This window comes from Eumetopias jubatus, unplaced genomic scaffold (genome assembly GCF_037043125.1).
Source record: "Eumetopias jubatus isolate StellerSeaLion01/CBP00866 unplaced genomic scaffold, mEumJub1_p1.0 scaffold_11, whole genome shotgun sequence".
Lineage (NCBI taxonomy): Eukaryota > Metazoa > Chordata > Mammalia > Carnivora > Otariidae > Eumetopias > Eumetopias jubatus.
This window is the reverse complement of record NW_028274817.1, coordinates 32,724,195-32,746,969: the sequence shown is the minus strand read 5'-3', so window position 1 is coordinate 32,746,969 and position 22,775 is coordinate 32,724,195. Positions and strand designations below refer to the sequence as shown.

At 35.7% G+C, this 22,775-nt stretch overlaps 1 protein-coding gene across 1 annotated transcript in view; it reads left to right on the top strand.

The window, feature by feature from the left end:
• HTR2C (5-hydroxytryptamine receptor 2C) overlaps positions 1-22,775 on the top strand; it is a 139,511-nt gene that overhangs the window by 64,785 nt on the left and 51,951 nt on the right. The window contains exon 3 of the mRNA XM_028094093.2: positions 21,329-21,529. Within this exon, the coding sequence (XP_027949894.1) occupies positions 21,329-21,529 (201 nt within the window). The remainder of the gene's footprint in view (positions 1-21,328; positions 21,530-22,775) is intronic.

The following is a 22,775-nucleotide window of genomic DNA, read 5'->3' as shown; positions in this document are numbered from 1 at the left end:
TAGAGTAAGATTGATGGCAACCATCTTCTATACATAGCTATTCTCTTTCCAAAAATCTTTTGAGTACAGTTGACACACCATGGTACATTAGTGTCAGGTGTACAACATAGTGATTCAACATCTCTGTACCTTCTGCTATGCCCATCATAAGCATGGCTACCATCTGTCACCATACAACACTATTACAGTATTCCCTATGCTGTGCCTTTTGTTCTCCTGACCTTATGCATACTCATTCTTTGTGCGTTTTCTCCAGACTCCTCAAATCATCATAAATGGAGGACTTTTTATGCCCCAGAAGTAACTCATGGCATCAGCCTGACCCTGAACACACTTTAGACTGATGGAGAATATAAGCATTAGCATTTACTTCTTTGGTATTTTTTGGCTAATTATATATATATATATCTCAAATAGATATATATATAAATGCATATATATTTTGCTGTCTTTATTTTATTAACATATTATGCCAAAGGGCAAATATGCATCCCAGACATTAGTAGCTGGTAAGAAGCTAAAAATACTCTACGTGTTTCTGCAACATTACTGCAATATGTACATATAAATAGATGTTACTAGCCCAACTTTACAGTGTAGTTGTGGCTTTTGTGACCAACAGAGACCAATCTGGCTAGAAATTAAACCAGAATATTATCAATTATATACTACATTTTGGCCCTTTCCATAAGAGCAAGTTTCTTTTTTAAGATTTATTTATTTATTTGAGAGAAAGAGAGGGGGAGGGACAGAGAGAGAGGGAGAGAGAGAATCCCAAGCAGACACCCCGCTCAGCAGGGAGCCTGACACAGGGCTCAATCTCACAGCTCCCCGCGATCATGACCTGAGCCAAAATCAAGAGTCTGCCGTTTAACCAAATAAGCCACCCAGGTGGCCCAGGAGCAAGTTTTTATAGCAGTTCATTTAGCCCTCACCACTGAAGTAACTCACATCTCATTGTTAGATATGACTCCGTAGACCCTGCAGTGTGCGTGTGTCGGCTCGTATTAGTCACAGAGGGACTCGAGGCGATCTAGCAAGCAGTGGGGAAGGTAAGGCAGCAGTGAAAGAACTTAGAGAGCCCATATTAAGTAACAGAGTATTCTGCAGTCTTTACTAGGCAATGTGGAAGAGCAGACGTCAACACAACTACCAAGGCCTCATTTACAATTTTTTTTCCTCAAGTGTTGCTTTTGGTGTACTTTCTCTCTGACTTCTCTATGTCGCCTAGGCATACAACATTAACCAATAAACATTTGAAGATACCTGTCTAGATCATAGTAGAGATTTCACTCAGAATCATACATATTCTCCCCAATTTTCATCACCAATGCATCCAAGAAAAAGGAAGCACTAATTTACACGGAATCAAAGGATAGAAAAGAATGCAAAGTCCTATCTTACTCTAGAGAGATGCTGTATCCGGATGTAGTAAATTCAGTTCCAGTCATGAGTGGGATCTCTGCACTGCTTTTGACAACTCAGGTGACATATTTGCCTCCCCACTATCAAGGCATACTTTATTTAGGTTTGTCTATTTTTATGAGTCAGTTCCTACCAAGTTGAACATTGACTCCATGATAGAATTCGAGCATTTGAGCAGTTATAACCACTTTGACAAGTTCTAACCGTATGAAGAACTCTGTCAGGAGACCAGATTGAATATGTGCGTGTGTGTAATATATATTTATTCAAATGAATTATCATAATTTTAAAAGACTACTGCAGTTTTCCTAAATTTGGACACATTTCCGAGCCACAAAGAGTCTTTGATGAAAGTTGTAGTACAATGAGGTAAAGGATTAACAAAGAACTCCCCCTATTCCAAAAAGGTCCATTTATGAAACTTCTTGCACCATGTTCCTGAGAGAGCTACCTAATAAATTATTTTAGGTTGAGGCATTGAAATTTTGGAATCAGCCACAGGGACTTTGCAATAGAATTACGGGAGCTATCTACTGAATACTTAGCACCGGCTAGGATGTATTCATACATGATTTTGGCTGCATGGAGATCAAAATACAAGATAATGAGCTTTTCTATCCACTTCTTTTATTTGAGCAAATAGGAGTCTCTACGGAAGCTAACTTCAAAGTCCAAACTAATGATACTATTAGACGCAGTGATGGGAAATCACAGAATGAAATCAGGAGCCTTTACATAGAGTTTCTGTGCTATTTCCTGACACTCCCATTAGGAATATGAGCTAATTAATTTTTTAAAAGGCAGTCATCTTAAAATGTGCCATAAAGTTTCACAAATTCAACTTTTTCTCAGAAATATGCATCAGTATTTCCAAAGAGCCAAACTATTGCCCAAAACTCCTTCATCTACCTAACCAAACCCAAGCTATTAGGTAGCCCTTGATGAAAATCAAAGCATTTCATCGTGAGGCTGCCTACCTGCTTCAAGTTTTGCTCAGGAGGATGCCTTTAGCCTTACATTTTCTGGTCTTATTTTACCAACACACTATGTTTAGGTCCTTTTTATCCAAGAATCTGAAATAATGTTATCATCCTTCTCTTATCATTCCTTAAGAAAAAGATAAATGGAGCCGCTGAAATATTGTCTATGCATTTGTCATTCCAAACGTTTTAATGGAGCCCCTAAAGTGTGCTAGGCTCTGTGTTGAGTAAACATACTCCTTTGCCTGGAGGAATTGTCATGGAGGAAATGAACACAGTAGCTGATAATTTTAATCCCATGTGGCATAAGTGCAAAGTTAGCTCTAGGCTAGAGTTTCTCTTTATTTTTTTTTTAAGATTTTATTTATTTATTTCACGGAGAGAGAGAGAGAGACAGCGAGAGAGGGAACACAAGCAGGGGGAGTGGGAGAGGGAGAAGCAGGCTTCCCGCCGAGCAGGGAGCCCGATGCGGGGGCTCAGTCCCAGGACCCTGGGATCATGACCTGAGCCGAAGGCAGATGCTTAACCCAGTGAGCCACCCAGGCGCCCCTAGGCTAGAATTTCTTATGAGCACAGAGGGAAAGTAGTTAATAAGGGAGGAGGAAGAGTTCCAGGAATGGCTCCATGAAGGCCTTGAAACTAAGCTAGTGATGTTGTGTCTCAAACTCAAGTTTGTCTAGTTTCAGAGTCCACGTTCCTTCCACTGTAATATAATAAAGTAAAGGTTGTGCAATGCTGGACTAGCAACTAAACTGTAGAATAAGGTTCTTAATCTAAAATAACACAGTTCTATTTCATATAAGATTGAGATGAAAAGAATGAAAAGCATTAAGAAATAGTTCCTTCTAGGGGCGCCTGGGTGGCTCAGTCAGTTAAGCGTCTGCCTTCGGCTCAGGTCATGGTCCCAGGGTCCTGGGATGGAGCCCCTGTGTCGCTTCTCTCTCTCCCTCCGCCCTTCCCCACTGCTCCTGCTTTCCCTCTCTCTCTCTCTCTCTCAAGCTGTCTCCCTCTCTCAAATAAATAAATAAAATCTAAAAAAAACAAAACAAAACAAAACAAAAAACAGCCCTTTTACTGGTTCCAGCAGGGTTCTGACCCTAGCTGTCCTGGCTCAATGGCTGACGCTCAAAAACATGTGAGTGGGGGCGCCTGGGTGGCTCAGTCGTTAAGCGTCTGCCTTCAGCTCGGGTCCTGATCCCAGGGTCCAGGGATCGAGCCCTGCGTCAGGCTCCCTGCTCCGCGGGAAGTCGGCTTCTCCCACGCCCTCTGCCCCCCACCACTGGCACTCTCTCTCTTTGCATGCTCTCTTTCTCCCCCTCTCAAATAAATGAATAAAATCTTCAAAAAAAAAAAAAGAGAAAGAAAGAAATGACATAATGTTAAAATTGTATACAATTACTTTGTTTTTACAAACTTTTGCTGTAGCCAAGAGACATTAAAGTAATCAAAAAAAGATAAAATAAAAACTTAGAACACTGGCCTTAGTATATGGCTTCTGAAAGTAAGGTTCTGTAATCTCCTTTTTAGTAGGAGGAGAGCAGAAAGTTTTTAACTTTTTAAATGACTGCTTACACCAAAAGCCTTTAGAATGCTGATCAGTTTTCCGTGGTCTCAAATGACAAGGAGTCTAGGCTTTTGTCCAGCAACATTCTATGCTAGTGGTACCTTGAAAGTCTTCAACTGACATTTCCAGGAACTTGTTGCAGGAACGTAAATTTGAGGCAGAAAGTAATTCAAAAAGCTATCAAAGTCCTTAACCTTCTGCCTGCTTCCCCTAAGTTTTGTCACCAGGCAATACAATACATCCACTTTCATATTTTCAACTACCATCTACTAATGACATCCAAATCTAAAATCCAGGCTACAAGCTTTTCCTACACTTTAAGTCCTCTACCTTCAGGTTTTATGAATGTTTTTATCCTAAGCGGAAAGCTTGTGAGAAAGCTCAGCCAAAGAAAAAAGAAGCTGATCAGCATCCGGGGAACAAAATATAAAGGTGGCCAAATAGTTCATTTCATCTAAAGGAAATAGGACAGGAACTGAGATTCACCAGAGGTACCAATGGGTTAAATGAGGCTTTTTCCTATGGTGTTTATCCTGCTGTGTCCCAAGGGGTACACAATTACTCCATTTTACTTCCTAGTCATTTCTTCTTGCCTTTTATTCTTTAGTTCCCCGCCTACCTGATTCTCAGACTTTGGCATATGACTCATGTGTTCCTCAAGCTGTAGACACACAGCTACATTCCCAGGTTAGCCTTTGTTGCCTCCTTGACTCGGGCTCAGGGCCTCCTCTTTTATATAGTTCAACAGTCTGTCCATTATTACAACCCTATACCTGTCTCAACACCTTTTCTTTTGCTATTTCGTGTCCTCAATTTCAATTTTGAAGCAAGATTTTCATCACGTAAAAAAAAAAAAATCTAGAAAAATTTCCACACCTCACCCCAAAATGACTATATGATGGTAGTCCAGCTAAAATGTATTGTTTCTGATTTTAAAACCAATTTATAGAAATATTGTAGAGTGAATTATATTAATTAATAAAATCGACAAAATGTGGCATAGTAAGATGAATAAACTGCTTATGTAGAGAGAATGGCTAAGTGTGTTCCTGGAAGCCTTGGAACTCTTGAGAGTCAGATTAAGCCTCTGAGGGTGTGAATTGAGGGACATTGCTAAAGTTGCTTAGCCCTCCCACACCAGCCAAAATATTTCCCTGTCACTTGCCAGTCCCTACAATGCCAGCAATAGGAGTTTAATCTTAATTCAAAATGCCTAATTAAGGGCGCCTGGGTGGCTCATTCATTAAGCGTCTGCCTTCGGCTCAGGTCATGATCCCAGGGTCCTGGGATCGAGGCCCACATCGGGCTCCCGGCTCGGCAGGGAGCCTGCTTCTCCCTCTGCCACTCCCCCTGCTTGTGTTCCCTCTCTCGCTGTGTCTCTCGCTGTCAAATAAATAAATAAAATCTTTAAGAAAATGCCTAATTAAAATATAGATGCTATTATTGAAAGAGGTTTAAAAGTAAAGAAAGTGCCCAACAATCAATTTTGTCTTTTCATAATTTCCCCCAGACCCCACTCTTCTGGTTGTTTTTTTTTTTTTTTTTTTCATGTTTTCAGAAGTTTAAGATGCTAATGTCTATAGAATGCTTTAAAATCTTTGGGTAACAAAAGAGATTTAAGTAGTACGGTGACAACGGTAATATAGTAAACTGTTCAAAGAACATACAGATGTCACAAAACATTTGGAACACTCATCCGGGAAACCCTTACATACTTCTTTACCTTCACATGGCATTTCTCCTCCCTTTAATCATGGCAATATCTGCGTTATGGAAAAGACCAGGATCATGGTAATATGTTGTCATTTAGGCACTCATTATAGACATTTAATTCACTGAGAAATATATTAGCATATTAAATCTGCAGTTGCCCATCAAGGCTAAATGTTTTGTGTCAGTGTCTAAATGCATCGCCTGAGTAGAAGATAGGAGAGGAATTATAACAGGAAGCTTCTTCATGGAACAGTTTTCGCTTCCTGGCAAGCTACTACTTGTTTCCAGCATGCGCTGACTTCGTTAGTCATCCGGGAAAAACCACCAGTTCATGCTCCAAACATTCAGGGTTCCTTATGGTAAAACAACCATTTCTGCGCAGCCACGATTTTTGAGATATTTCTAGTCCTACTACCTTCTCTCTCTTACTATTCTGTGAATGGTTATTTACTCACCTAAATTGATGTCCGTGGAAAGGAGGCATTATCCAGAGTGGTAGCCACCCCGAAACTCAGTGGCTCCTTCCTTGGTTACCCCAATTTCCCCCATCCCTTACACGGTTTATACACTTAACAAAACTACATTAGGAAAACCAGGCCATATTCTGTGATGACATTCTCCGGTGGCATGGACAAATCCAGAATGTGTTTAAAGAGAATGGGGAAAATACCATCTTATTAAGCCCAAATAACCTGTTAGTGAATTGAAGTAGCTGATACTAACTTCCAGTCTTCCCAAGTAATACCAGTTTATAAATTGAATTATTATGGTAAGTGGTGGATATTTGGTTAAATAAAAGTAAAAATAATAAATAGTATAACAAATATTTGGATATTTTTACCAGACAAAAGATCCTTTAATATTTGAGTTTATGATTCATTTTTTAAAAATATACTATAAATTTATGAAGTAAAAAAGACTTTAAAGTTTCACTTATTTAAATTATTTGCATTCATAAAAAGTCATACCCCCTCACAGATGAAAATCTACACAACAAACTATCATACATATCTAAAATATATTTCATGATCTCCTTTATTAATGCATGCAAATGTTTAAAACTACACCCTCAATGATTAAATCATGTCAGAAACAGACTCAAGAAATAAGGACTTGGAAACTCTTTTTTTTTTTTATGGCTACTTAATTATACTTCCCTTCAATTTTTTTAAATTTAATTTTATTATGTTATGTTAGTCACCATACATTATATCATTGGTTTTTGATGTAGTGTTCCATGATTCATTGTTTGCGTATAACACCCAGTGCTCCACGCAGAACGTGCCCTCCTTAGTACCCATCACCAGGCTAACCCATCCCCCCACCCCCCTCCCCCCTAAAACCCTCAGTTTGTTTCTCAGAGTCCATAGTCTCTCATGGTTCGTCTCCCCCTCCGATTTCCCCCCCCTTCATTTTTCTCTTCCTACTATGTTCTCTTTTTTTTAACAAATAATGTATTATTTGTTTCAGAGGTACAGGTCTGTGATTCATCAGTCTTACACAATTCACAGCACTCACCATAGCACATACCCTCCCCAGTGTCCATCACCCAGTCACCCCATCCCTCCCACCCCCCCACCATTCCAGCAACCCTCAGTTTGTTTCCTGAGATTAAGAGTTTCTTATGGTTTGTCTCCCTCTCTGGTTTCATCTTGTTTCATTTTTTCTCCCTTCCCCTGTGATCCTCTGTCTTGTTTCTCAAATTCCTCATATCAGTGAGGTCATATGGTACTTGTCTTTCTCTGACTGACTTATTTCGCTTAGCATAATACCCTCTAGTTCCATCTACGTCATTGCAAATGGCAAGATTTCACTTTTTGATGGTTGCATAATATTCCATTGTATATATATATATACACACCACATCTTCTTTATCCATTCATCTGTTGATGGACATCTTGGCTCTTTCCACAGTTTGGCTATTGTGGACATTGCTGCTATAAACATTGGGGTGCACGTGCCCCTTCAGATCACTACATTTGTATCTTTGAGGTAAATACCCAGTAGTGCAATTGCTGGGTCACAGGGTAGCTCTATTTTCAACTTTTTGAGGAAGCTCCATACTGTTTTCCAGAGTGGCTGCACCAGCTTGCATTCCCACCAGGATTTAGAAACTCTTGACAACTGTTTGATGGAGGAAGCCCATTAATACTTTCATAAATTTCTTCCAGTGCAGGAGAAAATACTCGAGTGAAAAACACTATCCCCATCCTAGAGCCTGGTTCAGCAGACTGAATCAAAATTCCAAGTCTAAGATACCAAGTAACAGTTCAAACAGAGTATCTGGACAGTCCGAGGCAGTTGTTTGTCATGTCACAATCAGGTGCTTTCAGTAGTCTTGAGATTCAGTCTTGATAGAAGATACAACACAGGAGACGATTTTAATGCAGAGGAGTCTAGAACTGAGATGAGATATGTAAGACCAAAGTGGATATTCTGCTTCCAGATAGAATGGCAAATTATGTCTCTAGTCAATCAAAGATCTCTTTCTGTAGCAAAGATGCTGGAAAATCTAGGTACCAGGAACCTAGACAGTGAGAATAGCTTGCCCCCACAGAGGGCAGGAGTTGGTTGTGAGGTGCTCCCAATGCACTAATGGGTCTATTTCTCATTGGTCCAGAGGCTGAGTGGGACTGATTATGTCCATAATCAGGGGAACTGTAACATCATACACGTGTAGACTGACATCTGTGTGATTAACTGAGCTACGTGAAACATTACAGAGTACTAAGGCAAGTTGTAATGTCAAGAAATCAATAATGTACTAGGACAGATAAACAGAAAATTACAGTAAAATATATGTGCTAGCCTAGAGATATACTCAGGGTACTATGGGAAGATATAAGGAGTAATGAATTCCGTTTGTGTAGCTTTAGGAAGGGCTTCCCAGACGAAGTACTCTCTCAGCAAGGTTTTTAATTATGGAGTTTGCCTAGTGGACCAGGAAAGGGGTCTAAAGAAGGGATATTTTACAGATGTCATTCTAGGCAAAAGAGTCAAAATGGGGGTGCCTAGGTGGCTCAGTCAGTTAAGAGTCCGACTTTTGATTTTGGCTGAGGTCACGATCTCAGAGTTGTGAGATCGAGCCCCATGTCGGGCTCCGTGCTGGCTGTGGAGTCTGCCTAAGATTCTCTCTCTCCCTCTCCCTTTGCCCCTCCCCACTCTAAAAAAAGAGTCAAAATGTACAAAGACGTGGGAAAAAGGGAAACATAGCTAGAGATGAGATCGGAGTAAAACGTAGATATCAGATCTCAGAGTAACCTAATCCTTCTTTGATTACCCCAATTTCATAGTTGTGATCTCTTTACTCAAATTTTATACTTGATGGCATGTACAGAAATATCTGTACAAGATTGTTTGTAAGCCATAATTAATGTTGTATTTCCCTGAAAGCTAAGCAAATTAGCTACCTAATGAAATCCTGTAGACTTATTTTCATAATGTTTGTAATCATCTTCGGGATTTTCCTGTAAAGTTGTATAACCCAAAACTATACCAAGTATGCACCTAACCAGTGTTAAGAATTTGTAGGACAACAGACATTCTATATAATTAATTAGTAGAAAGTTAAAATGTGACTTGAGTTTTACTAAGAATATACAGTAATATTAGGTAATCGACATCTGTAATGTTATACAGTTATTAATAGAATGACAAAATCATAACAAAACAGAAATCCTCCTGATCCAAACTAGAGCCATGCATTGATCACACTGGCTGAAAGAAAATCTGTGTTCATCTATCAAGTTCCACAGAGTAAATTATGTAATAAATAGTGTTCTATGTTGTAAGCATTTCTGTCCCTCACTAAAATAAAGCTTTACTCATCCTTGGCAGGTTTTCCAGAGAATATTAACTAGAAGAGTGCCCTTTCTGTGAGACTTTCATTTCTGGCTGCTTCTACTTGACACTGCTTTATTTTGATCTATTTGACCATAAATTCATTCTACTTCCTTTCAAAATCAATGCATTATATTTAGAAGGGCTAAAGGGATATTTGGATGATGACTCAAAAGATATATAGCTACTTCAGGCAATTAGGCACAACTTTCTCCTTGATATTTGTCCCTCAACCCCATGTTAAATAAAGCTAAAAGAGCTCCTTTTGGTTTACCTTAAAGTAACAATTTGTAAAAGTGCTGGAGACTGCTCTTTAAATTTCATACACGTCCTGTAAAATCAAACAAAAAGAAATATAAAACCCTACCAGAAATCAATAAGGAGCGCTGAATCCATGGTAGGACTTTAAAATGTTTCTAAAAACTACAATGATGGACTAGAATTCAAAACAATACTAAAATTCAACCAAGGTTTCATCTCCTCAGTTAGAATGGGGAAGTGGTAAAAGGAAATCTTGACTCATTCCCAGCCATGGTTTCTAACTTATTAGGAGGACAAAGGAAGTTGGAGAATGAGAAAAACTGCATTAACTGAAAAAATTGGCCATACAGAAAGTATAGGGTACCATATAGTTGGAATTATTGCCAAATAAAGTAGCAATAAGCCTTTTTTAAAGCACAACCTTTCTGTAAATTCAAGCACCCCATGATTTTTATGGCTATTCTTTTAATTTGCCAAAAATTAAGAACTGCTCTACCTCAATAATCAACTTCCTACTTCTCAATCCAGTAGTCCCCTTCACCTGTGGTTTTGGCCTTCAACAGTTTCAGTTACACAGGCCGGAAGCAGACGCTCCTCCTTCTGACACAGCTTCAGAAGGTCATTAATAGCCCAACGCCGCATCACCACGCTGACGTCATTCCCCTCACTGCATCTCATCGCCCAGGCATTTTGACATCTCACATCATCACAAGAAGGGTGACTGAAGTACAATAAGATATTTTGAGAGAGAGAGAGAGAGAGAGAGAAAGACCACATTCACAAAACTTGTATTATGGTGTATTGTTACATTGTTCTATTTTATTATTAGTTATGGTTGTTAATCTCTTATAATGCCTAATTTATAAATTGAACTTTACGACAAGTATGTAGGTCCAGGCAAAACATACTATCTATAGGGTTCAGTACTATCCACAGTTTCAGGCATCCACTGGTGGTCTTAAAATGGATCCCCTGTGGATCACTGGGGGCCACTGTGTAAAATTCTTCCTTCCAACTCTCTAACTCCCTCATTCACAAATACCCTATTCTGAGACGTCATTCTGATCTCCTTGATGTGCTCCCCAAATCACTTGCTTCTTCCAGACTTCACTTTCTTCCCTCCCTAGCCTTCTCTGAGAAGCCTTATCTCATAAACCTGGGAGGAGTTAAGTTTATCACACTCAGTATTTCCAGAACATCATGTGCACTACCTGTCATAGCACTTAACTCATTGTACTAAAATTTTTGTTTACATGTTAGCTTATACAGTGAACTCCTAGTTATTAATATGGAAAAATTTTAAATGAAATACAGTACACATTGAAAAGGCAGGATGGAATCATGGCTTCTCATCTGTATATTTTTCTTTTTTCTCTTTTTTTCATATGTATATTAATTCCAAATTATCAACTGCATCACCTGGAGCGTGAACATCACCAAACTTCAGGGGTTTTAGTTTTACTCCGTAACTACATTATAATGTTATTTTGAGGCATCAATGATATCGTCCATGTAAGGTTTCCTAGGAAAAAATACACTTAACTAATGCTAGTTTCTTTTTATCTAATGAATGTAAGGATTTTCACTATATTATAAAACATATAAATGTGGTATTACAGTAGGTTAAACACAATACGCTATAGTTCATGAAAAATCATTTAATAAACTTCAATGCATACTCTTAATAAGCACTTTCCGAAGATAGTAATAGAAAAACCATTTTTAATATATTCTAGGCCAACAGCCAGTATAATAATAATGTGCGGTTGTAGGAGTAAGCAGATAGAAACAAAAGGGGAAAAAAAGTACAGCAATGGGTCACACTATTTATGATGAATGAGGCATCAAAGTCAATGCTGAAAGAAAACATGTTAAATTTGAGATACTCAACTCTCTTCACACTCAAAAATTAATTCTAGGAAGATTAAAAAAGGTGACTCCTTAAAACTTACGCAAAGAAAAACAAGAAGAAAGTGGTTAGGATATTTACTTAACTCGTGGCTATTTACCTAACATCTGAGATGAGCAAGCCATATTTGATGACACGAATCAGAACACTGACAGATTTGGCTACATATAAATACAAAATTTGACAATACTTTTAAATAATGCAAAATAAACTGGAATAAAATAATTGCAGCAAGATCTAAACATAAAAATTTAAAAGATAAAGAAATGAGTGGCATAAAATATTTGAGACAATTATTAATGTTAAAATGCTGCATTATAAAACATTGTAAAATATACCTATAGGTTAATTTAGGACAGTGTATATAATATACTCCTTGATATTGGGAACTAGATATGAACATGACATTTCCATGTTCTCATTCATACTACTATTCAAAATCCCCATGTCCATTCTCTATACTAATAATATGGTCTCAGCATGAAAGATTTCCTACAGTTTCTAAAGTCTCTGATGTTATAAAATTTGAAATTGAATTTTTTTACACAAAAATTTTATTGTGGACATCAGCAAAAATGGTGGACTAGGGACTTCCAAAATCCTCTCTTTGTTAAAGCGACAGGAAAAATGACAAAAATTGTCAGATTCAACTAATTCAGGACTCTGGAGATTAACTGAAGGCTTACAGCAATTGGGGAGTGTTTATTCAAGAAAAGTGACTGAAACTTGGTAAAAGCAGCAATCTCTGTGGCATTTTAACTTGCTCCAGTCTCATTTCCCCTCTGAGGCTTCCGGGTAACCTTAAAAAGCAATAGCCTGCAACCAGGGTGCAAACCAGCTGGCTAACAGCTGCCAGAGGGGAACAGAACAGGGTTAGAGCTCCTTCAGACCTTCATTTCCAGAGAATTGCCATGATTTGAATTATTTGGCAGTTCCCTAGGAGAATTAATACCGATCCTTCAAAAAGTCTTGCAAAGGGGCGCCTGCGTGGCTCCAGTCGTTAAGCGTCGGCCTTAGACTCAGGTCATGATCCCAGGGTCCTGGGATTGAGCCCCACATCGAGCTCCCTGCTCGGCGGGTAGCCTGCTTCTCCCTCTCCCACTCCCCCTGCTTGTGTTCCCTCGCTTGCTGTCTCTCTCTGTTAAATAGATAAATAAAATCTTAAAAAAAAAAAGTCTTGCAAAAATAAAAGAGAGGGGAATTCTGGTATTATCTTGACGCCAAAACCAAAGACATCACAAGAAAAATAAAAAAACTATAGATCCACATCTCTTATGAATATAGATGCAAACATCCTTAACAAAACACTAGTAAATTGAATCTAGCAATCTATAAAAACGGCTGAACACTAAGAAAATGGATATTATCCCAGAAAAGCAAAGTTGGTTCAACATATGAAACTCAATCGTTGTAATACCCCTTATTAATAAAATAAAGGAAAAAAACTACCTGATTACCTCAATAGACACAAATAAGCATTTGACAAAATCCAAATCCCTTTTGTAATAAAAAAAAAAAAAACTAAAATAGAAAGTAACTTCGTCAACCTAATCAAGAACTTTGTATAAAGAGAAGCTCTCTGTGTAAAAGGACACACACACATATATATATATATGAATTTGTTGTGTTTATTTGATTCCTACTGAAATTAAACTTTAGGGCGCCTGGGTGGTTCAGTCAGTTAAGCATCTGCCTCCGGCTCAGGTCACGATCCCAGAACCCTGGGATAGAGTCCCGCATCCGGCTCCCAGCTCAGCAGGGAGTCTGCTTCTCCCTCTACCCCTACCCCCTGCTTGTGATCTCTCTCACGCTCGCTCTCTCTCAAAAATAATGAATAAAATCTTTAAAAAAAATAAATTTCAAATGTTCAAATTAAGTATGAAATTTTCTAAGTGGCTTGGGTGAAATGCTGTTTTAAATTCCTTTCTCTTTTGAAAAATAATCTTCTCCAAGAAATCAGATGACTAGAGGGTGGAGTCATGTAGCACAAATCCTCATTAAGGTATACTTGGTTAAGCAAAGACCACCAGGAAAATAGTCATGATTTCTTCCATGTCCTTCTCTCTTTCCCACCCCCCAAGATCCATAAAATTGTTGAGTCTTCCACTGAAAAAAAATCACCAGATTTTTTTTTTTTTTTTTTTTTTTTTTTACCATTTGCCCGTAGGAAGAGACTTAAAGTCAGCTTGAAAGGAACTCAATCGTAAATTATATGGAAAACTCCAGGGTATATGGACTGTGGGACTATCTCCGGGGAACAAATCCAGAGTGTTTTTCAAAAGATACTCTACATCATATCAAACCTTTCAGGTGTCAGGGGAATTTTCTCTTTTTATTTTAGTCGATGGAAAATTATATTGTTAGAATATGGAACTTAAGTTTGAATACGAGGTGGGTTATTAGTTACCAGGCTTCTAGATCATTTAGGCTATTAATAATCACAACCAGTTCATCAGGAACAGAAGATCAGGTTGGAAGAGGCCTTCATGTTCACACACAGAAGCATCAATCAACAGCAAGCCCCTTGGCAGAAAGCGGAACTTCGTGGTGCAGCAGTTAAACTTCACATGGGCGGGGAGGTTGAACATCCTGCATAGTGCTGCCAGGAAATCCCTATTTTATAGTTAGGGGGCTGGCTGGTTGCATATGTAGGATGTCCCATCTCCCCGCCCACTTCATCGAGACACATACAAGAAACATCACCGCCTCACTGAAGAACCATGAAATCTGCGTGTCACGGAAATACAGATGCTGTGCTGGATAACTAAAAAGGCACTCTGACATATGTATTTAGTAGAGGAGAGGGCACTGGGTGTCATCACCTTGGCTCAGAACAGGCAGTAGCTCTGGGAGTGGCTCTGTAAGTTCGGGGTCAAGGTCAAATCGATCTGTAAGATCAAGGTCAAGTTAACAGTAAATTTTGAAAATGCCTCAATGTCAGAAGCAAAAGATTTTGGAACAGTAGTACAGAGAAGATCCAATAATTCTAAATCAAGTTCAAGTGGGTGGAAACAGAGTCTAATTATCAGAGAAAAATCAAGTTACAAGGAGGTGGGTGTGATTCCAAGGGAGAAAGTTAGTGGCATGTTCCCAAAAGCATTTATAAGATATAATTGATGTCAGATGCAGTATCCAGTCATATCCAGGGAACTCTTGTCAAAGGCAAAGTGATAAGAAATATCAAAAGCAGAATTGCGTTTTCAAAAATACACAGGCAGGAATAAAACGGTAAAGCAAAATCCAGCCAATCCTATCGGCTGGACTCTTCTGCTTCTGAATTCTAGAGAGAGGATATAATCTCAGAATAAAAATAAGTCATTTAAAAGGAATAAATACAGCTTTATTTTTTAAATGTACTGTTATACTTAATTTCCCAATTTTCACGGTAAATTGCTAAAAATTTCACTTTGGACCCATATATGGGAAATACCTATAGGAGACTTTGCTGGGAGACAATTAGTTCTGTCAATAGTACCAACTTGAGTGACAGCCTGGGATGCCATCTCAAAAGACCCTGGAGTCCTAAAAAGGGTTTATTTGCTATGCAGTCAAATCTAGGTTAAGTTTCCAGTCAACCATCCCTGGCTTTGGCACTCTTTAGTTCGTGGCAAGTGGGCCAATCTTAGCCCAAGGAAAAGGTTAACTCTGGGTTGAAGATTCAACGTATTTGTATCTTATTTTTCCCTCAGCGGCACAGACTCTCCACTGGAATCCTGAATTCAGTGAATGGTTCAGAAATTTGTGGTTTTATGTCTAAAAACCCAAATGTCCATGCAAATTTATGGACAAACTATCGTTTATAACACTCCCTTATAATTGCCTGTGGAGTCTGTAGTGATAGTCCCTCTGTCATCACTAATATTGGTAATTTGTGTCTTCTAATTTTATTTCTCCCTCAATGTTATTGATCTTTTTTTTAAAAAAAATGTTTTATTTCATTGAATTTTTTTCTATTATTGTCCTTCCTCAGTTTCAATGATTTCTGCTTTTATATTTATGACTGCCTTTCTTCTGATACTTTCATTTTAATTTGCCCTTCTTTGTCTAGGATTTTAATATGGAAATTTAGATCATGGTTCTGAGATTTTCTTCTTTTCTAAAATTAACAATGTTAGAAATTTCCCTCTGAGCACTGCTTTAGCACCATCGCACAAGTTTTGATATGTTTTATTTTAATTTTTATTTAGTTCAAATTATTTCTTAATTGAATCTGAGTCTTCTTCTTTGAAACGTGAATTATGTAGAACTGTGTTAATTTCCAAATGCTTGGACTTTCTCAAGATATCTTTTTGTTACTGGTTTTTAGGTTAATTCTGTTAAGGTCAGAGAATTGACATTGCATTATGTCAATCATTTTAATTTCTTAAGAATTATTTTATGACCCAGCATATGGTCTTTTCTGGTCAATTTTTTATGGGCTCTTGAAAAACATGTGTATTCTTCTACTGTTGGATAGAGTGTTTTATAAATGTCAATTTAGTCAAGTTCATTGTTAATGCTATTCAGTTTTTTTATCACTGGCAATTTTCTGCCTACTTTTGTCAGTCACTGAGGAAAGGATGTTGAAATCTCAAAGTATAATTGTGATTGTACTTTTGATTTCCTCTTTTCTTTTGCTTCATGAAATTTTTTTGCTTCATGAAATTTGAAATTCTGTTATTATGTACATAAATGTTTAGGATTGTTATATATCCTTGATAAGTTGACAACTTAATCATTGTAACATGGTCTATGTTATTCCTAGTAATATTATTTGATCTGAAATTTACTTTGATATTAACATAACAACTCCAGTAGTCCTTTGATTAGTGTTTGCATTGTGTGTCCTTTTCTGTCCTTTTACTGTATATTTACCTATAGCATCATATTCAAACATGTAAGGTTCCTTATAGACAGCATATAACTGGGTAATATTTATTTTTGTTCTTTTAAATCCAGCATGGCTATCTCTTTAAATTGATACAATTTATACTTTACACCATTTCCATTTAGTGCAAGTATTGTTTAGTTTGGAATTATGCTTACTATTTTATTGTTTTCTATTTATCTCTTTTTATTCCTTTTTTTATTTCTGAATTACTTTGGGGTTTATGCATTTTATTTTAGTATTCCATTTTTATTGATCTACTGGATTTTTGACTATATTTCTTCATACAGTTTTTTTTTTAGTGATTGCTCTCTAGATTAAAATATACATACCTAAAGTTTCACAATTTCCTTACAGTTACTATTTTATCACTTCAAGTGAATATAAAAACCTTATAACCATATAGGTTCCTTTCCTCCTTTTTGTTTTAATTGTAATATGGGGATACATCTATACACATGGAGAAACTTCTCAACGTTATAATTTTTAATAGTCACATGTATTTTAAAGACCTAAGATAAGAAAAATAATCTGTTTCCCAAATTATTTATCAATTCTGTTCTTCTTCATTCATTCATTCATGAAGTTTACAAGTTTTCTTGTAGTATAATTTCTTTCTTTCTGAAGAACATCTTTTAACATTTTTTAGAGCAAGTCTCCTGTCAATCAGTTCATTGTTTCCCCTCATATGAAAATTTCTTTATTTCACAGTCATTTTTTTTTTTGAAGATATTTTCACTGGATGTAGAATTCTGGATTATGATTATACTGCCTTTTGGCCTCCATGATATCTGATGAAAAATCTGAAGTTGTTCAAGCCATTGCTCCCTATACCTAAAAAGTCATTTTTCTCAGCTGCTTCAAGATGGTTTCCTTTATCTTTGAGTCATGATTATCTTTGAGTTTAACCATTTGGGTTTTGCAGAACTTCTTAAATCTGTAAATTTGTTTTTCATCAAATATGGGATGTTTTAGACCATTATTTCTTCAAATATTTTTTCTGTATCAATTTTTCCCTCCTCAGATTCCAATGGCACAAATGATACACATCTACATATTGTTCCATAGGTCCCTATTATATTTATTTATTTTCAATTTTTTTCTCACTCTTCTTCGGTTTGGATAATTTTTATTCATCTACATTCAGTTTTAATGGCTTTTCATCTGTCATCTCTATTCTTTTATTAAGACCATACAGTGATTTTCTTCTTTCAGATATTATGTATTTTTTCAACTCTAAATTCTCCATCTGGTTCTTTTTATCAATTCTACTTATTTGAGATGTCCTCTTTCTGTTTATTTCAAGAGCTTCCACCCTTCCTTCATTGAGCATGGTTATGGTAGCTGTTTTGAAGACTGTAAATTTCTGTCCTGTCCAATTTCTGAATTTAATGTAATGGAAATGTACTTATTTCATTATTGTTTATAATATTTGTTATTGGTTTTTGGTAAATTATAAAATTTAAGGGGATTCCTTTCAGCACTATATAATTAAAATTTTAATTAGGAATAGCTTCTGTATTTTATCAAACTATTCTTCAATATCTATTAAAAGGTCATAAAATATCTTTATAAATGTTAAGATAAGGTATTATATTGGTGGATTTTTATGATATTGAATTACCTTTGCATCCCTGAAATAGTTTTTGTTTTTACATGGCGTATTATTCCTTTGACACTTTGCCGAATTCTATTTGTTAATATTTTGTTTGTAACTTTGAATCTATACCAATGAATGTTATTTGTCTCTAGTCTCATTTTTCAGTGTTTTATAGATTTTGAAATTGACACTATATTATTATATGAAATGAATTATGGGAACTTTTAAACTTTTCTATGGTCCTTCATCTTTTCATACATGTTAACTTAATGAGATTACTTACCTTCTTATTTCTTTTCTAGCTTTGGGATTATTCCTTTTTTTGTTTACTATCTTCTATAAAAGGCAAATACATAAAGAAATACTTATAAATTTATGTTAATGGCCACACAACGTGTAAAGATGTAATTTGTGACAATAACAAAGACAGAAAGAGATACAACAGAGCAAAAATTTGTATTCTACTGAAACAAAATTAGTATTAATTAAACCTTGGTTGTTATAATGTTAAGATTATCATTTTAATTCCCAAGTTAACAAAAAATTAAAATAATATATGGAAAAGGAAACAAGAAAAAAATCAACAGTTATCCTATGAAAATCAATTAATCACAAATAAAGTGAATAACAGAAAAATTTATGAGGAAATGGTATGTATCATATAAAAACAAATAACAAATGTAGAAATAAATTCTTCTGGTAGCTGTAATTATTTTAAATGTACATGGACTAAACTGTCCAGTTATAAGGCAGATTAACAGGATTGTTAAAAATACATGATGTCAGAATGAGTTAAAAAAGAACCTTCCTGTATATGCTGTCAATAAGAGACTCATTTTAGATTCAAAGTTACAAATAGGTTAAAGTAAAAGGTTGTAAAAGATATTCCATGCAAATAGTAACCAATAAAAGCTGAGGTGGCTACATTAGTGTCAGACAAAATGGAACTTAAGACAAAAATTGTTATGAGAGACAAAGAAAGACATTATATATTGATAAAAATGTCAAAGCATCAAGAAGGTATAATAATTTCAACTAAATATGCATCCAACAACAGATACCAAAAAATATAGGAAGCAAAACTGACAAAAATGGAGAAAAAGGTCTAAAATAATACTTGGAGACATGAATATCTTATTTTCAGTAATGAATAGAGCAACTAAACAGAGGATAAGTAAGAAGAAAACAGAGGGCATGAATTAACTAATCCCATCAAACATATATAGAACACCACATCCAGCAACAACAGAAAACACATTTTTCTCAAGTGCACATGGAACATTCTCTGGGATAGATCATATTCAAAACAAGCATTCAAATTTTTAAATATTAACATTCAAAGGATCTTCTCCAAAATGAAATGAAACTAGAAATCAATAACAGAAGAAAACTGATAAATTCATAAATATGTGGAAATTAAACACCGCAGTCACTATTAAACAACCAATAGATCAAAGAAGGAATTACAAATGAAATTAGAAAATATTTTGAGAAGAGTGAAATGAAAACTTATCAAAACTTATGGGGTACAGCGAATGCAGTGCTCTAAAAGAAATTTATAGCTGTAAATGCCTACCTTTAAAAAGAAGAAAGATCCCAAATCAATAGCCTAACTCTAGATCTTAAGGAACTAAAAAAGAACAAACTTAACCCAAACTATCAAAAGAAAGAAAATGGTAAAGATTAAAATGGAGATGAACAAAATAGAGAATAGAAGAAAACAAGAACAGAAAAGTCCAGGACCACATGGCTTCACTGACAAATTTTACCAACATTTAAAGAATGAACACCGATTCTTATCAAACTCCTACAAAATAGCAGATGCGGGAACACTTGGTAACTCACTCTATTATACCAGCATTACCCAGATACCAAAGCCAGATAATGACATTACAAGAAAAGACAAGTATAGACCAATATTACTTATAAATATAGATGCAAAAATCCTCAACAAAATACTAGCAAACTAAATCACAGTATACACCATGCCCAAATGAGATTTATCACAGGAATGCAAAGATGGCTCAACACGTAAAAATCAACCACTGTAATGCATCACATTAATAGAATTAAGGTAAGAAAACCACATGATCATCTCAACTGATGCAAAAAAAAAAGCATTTGACGAAAAACATTGTTCTTTTATGATGAAAACACCCAACAAACTAGAAATAGAAGGAAACTTCCTCAACATGATAAAAGGCATTTATGAAAAACCCACAGCTAACATCCTACTTAATTGTGAAAGAATGAAAGATTTTCTTTTCAGATCAGGAAAAAGACAAGATGGCTGTGTTTACTACTTCCATTCAACAGTGTACTAGAAATTGCGTCTAGAGCACTTAAACAAGAAAGAAAGTAAAAGGCAAAGGAAAATTGGAAAAGAAAAAGTAAAATTATCTCCATTCAAAGATGACATGATGCTGTAAACAGAAAATCCTAAAGAACCCTCACACACAAAAATAGATCTAATAAATGAATGCAGCAAAGTTGCAGTATACAAGATTAACACACGAAAAGCAGTTACAGTTCTACATACTCACAATGAACTGTCCATAAAGGAAATTTTAAAAAGGATTCTATTTACAAGAGCATAAAAAAAAAAACTCAACTAATAAGAGCACTAGCCATAAAAAGGAATAAAGTACTAATACATACTACAAAATGGATGAACCTCGAAAACAGTATGTTAGTGAAAGAAGCCAGGCACCTATTGTGTGATTCCATTTACATAAAATTATCCTGATTAGATAAATCCATAGAGACAAAAAACAGATTAGAGATTTGCTGGGGCTGGGGGAGGGGAGACTGGGGAGTGACTGCTTAATGAATAGTGGTTTTTTTTTGGAATGATGAAACGTTTTGACACTAGAAAGAAGTGAAGGTTGCATAATATTGTGAATGTACTAAATGCCACAGGACTGTACACTTTTAAATGGTTAATTTAATGTTATGTAAATTTTACCTCAATAAGAAATAATGTATGTAACACAGAAGGCATTATCATCATCATTGTCATCATTATCATTACTATGGAAAATAAAGTTTCCCAAATTTCATTTTCCTTAAAAAACTTAGATTATGAGAGAAAAAAAAAGTAGACTAAAATGTAAAACTAGATGGTTTAATTTGGATAATATGTTCTTGTCTTCTCTCTTTTCTCTTTCAGATTATGTCTGGCCACTACCTAGATATTTGTGCCCCGTCTGGATTTCTTTGGATGTTTTATTTTCTACAGCGTCCATCATGCACCTCTGCGCTATCTCGCTGGATCGGTATGTAGCAATACGTAATCCTATTGAGCATAGCCGTTTCAATTCGCGGACTAAGGCCATCATGAAGATTGCTATTGTTTGGGCAATTTCGATAGGTAAATAACTTTCTTGGCCATTAGAATTGCAGCGGCTATGCTCAATACTTTCGGATTATGTACTGTGAACAACGTACAGACGTCGACTGGTAACATTTGCGTTTAATCGGGATTCTATTTAAGAATTATTCTTAACCTATATATCTGATATTTAGGTTAACAATAATGAAAGAAATGTAATGTATGTTAATATGTAAATGTAAAGTTTCTATTTATGCTGCTAAATTATTTTATGCATTAGTATGCCAATGAATTCTGCAACACAGATACATAATCTTTGAGATATTTAAAACGATTTGAAGACAAAGATATATGTTAGTCTAAATTTTTTAAATATAGCATTAAAATCTTCCAAAAGATAAATCTATCACAGAATATTAATCTTAATATTTTTATTCTAATTTCACATCTTCTTGAGTGGAAAAATCAATAGTGTCAAATGAATCTTCATGAAGTAAACATGTCTAAATTTATGCTGTTAATTGACCTAAAATATACTATTTTGCCTCTGTTTTTAAATATCTTCTTAGATTCTGCTCATACAAAAAAGAGAAAAAATCCATTCTTTAAAGATTTGGGGGAGGTTGAAGGGAGAGAAATGATCATCTTATTGCTTATAATTGAGATATTCACAAATGCCTTAAAAATGCTAATATTCAAGTCACAAAACTTAACCAATTGGACTGTAAGGGCTTTTACAATCTTTTTTTTTTTCTTTTGTTTCCTCCTCTTCCAGTTGAAACTTATATTTAGTGTCTCATTAAATAATTCCTCCTCAGAGTAATGTTTCTATAAAAGGTTCTGGTAAAGTTTAGAACAAGATAAGACATCTATACGGTCTTCACTGATATCATCTGAAGATTTTGACTCTGGGTTTATTGATAAAATAAATTTAAGTTTTAAGATTGTTCTATTGTAGGTGAACACACACAAACAACACACACTTTTGGATAAAAAAGCAACAAAACTTCTCCCGGAAAAAAAGTGAATCTATTTACACAATTTGTCCTACATATTCAAGGGCTCGTGGATTTTACTTCCTCCGCTCCAAAGAGCTCATCTGAAAAAATGCCAGGTCTTACAGTGCTTACAAAGGAAATATACAGCGAAATTAAATTAGGGTATTAGGGGCACTGGCTTCTAATAATGACAGATGGGCAATCTGCAATGATGTTTGTATTAAAGACAACAAAAAAGTATGGAAAAAAATACTATTAGCCTTGAGAAGCTAATAAGATAGTGAAGA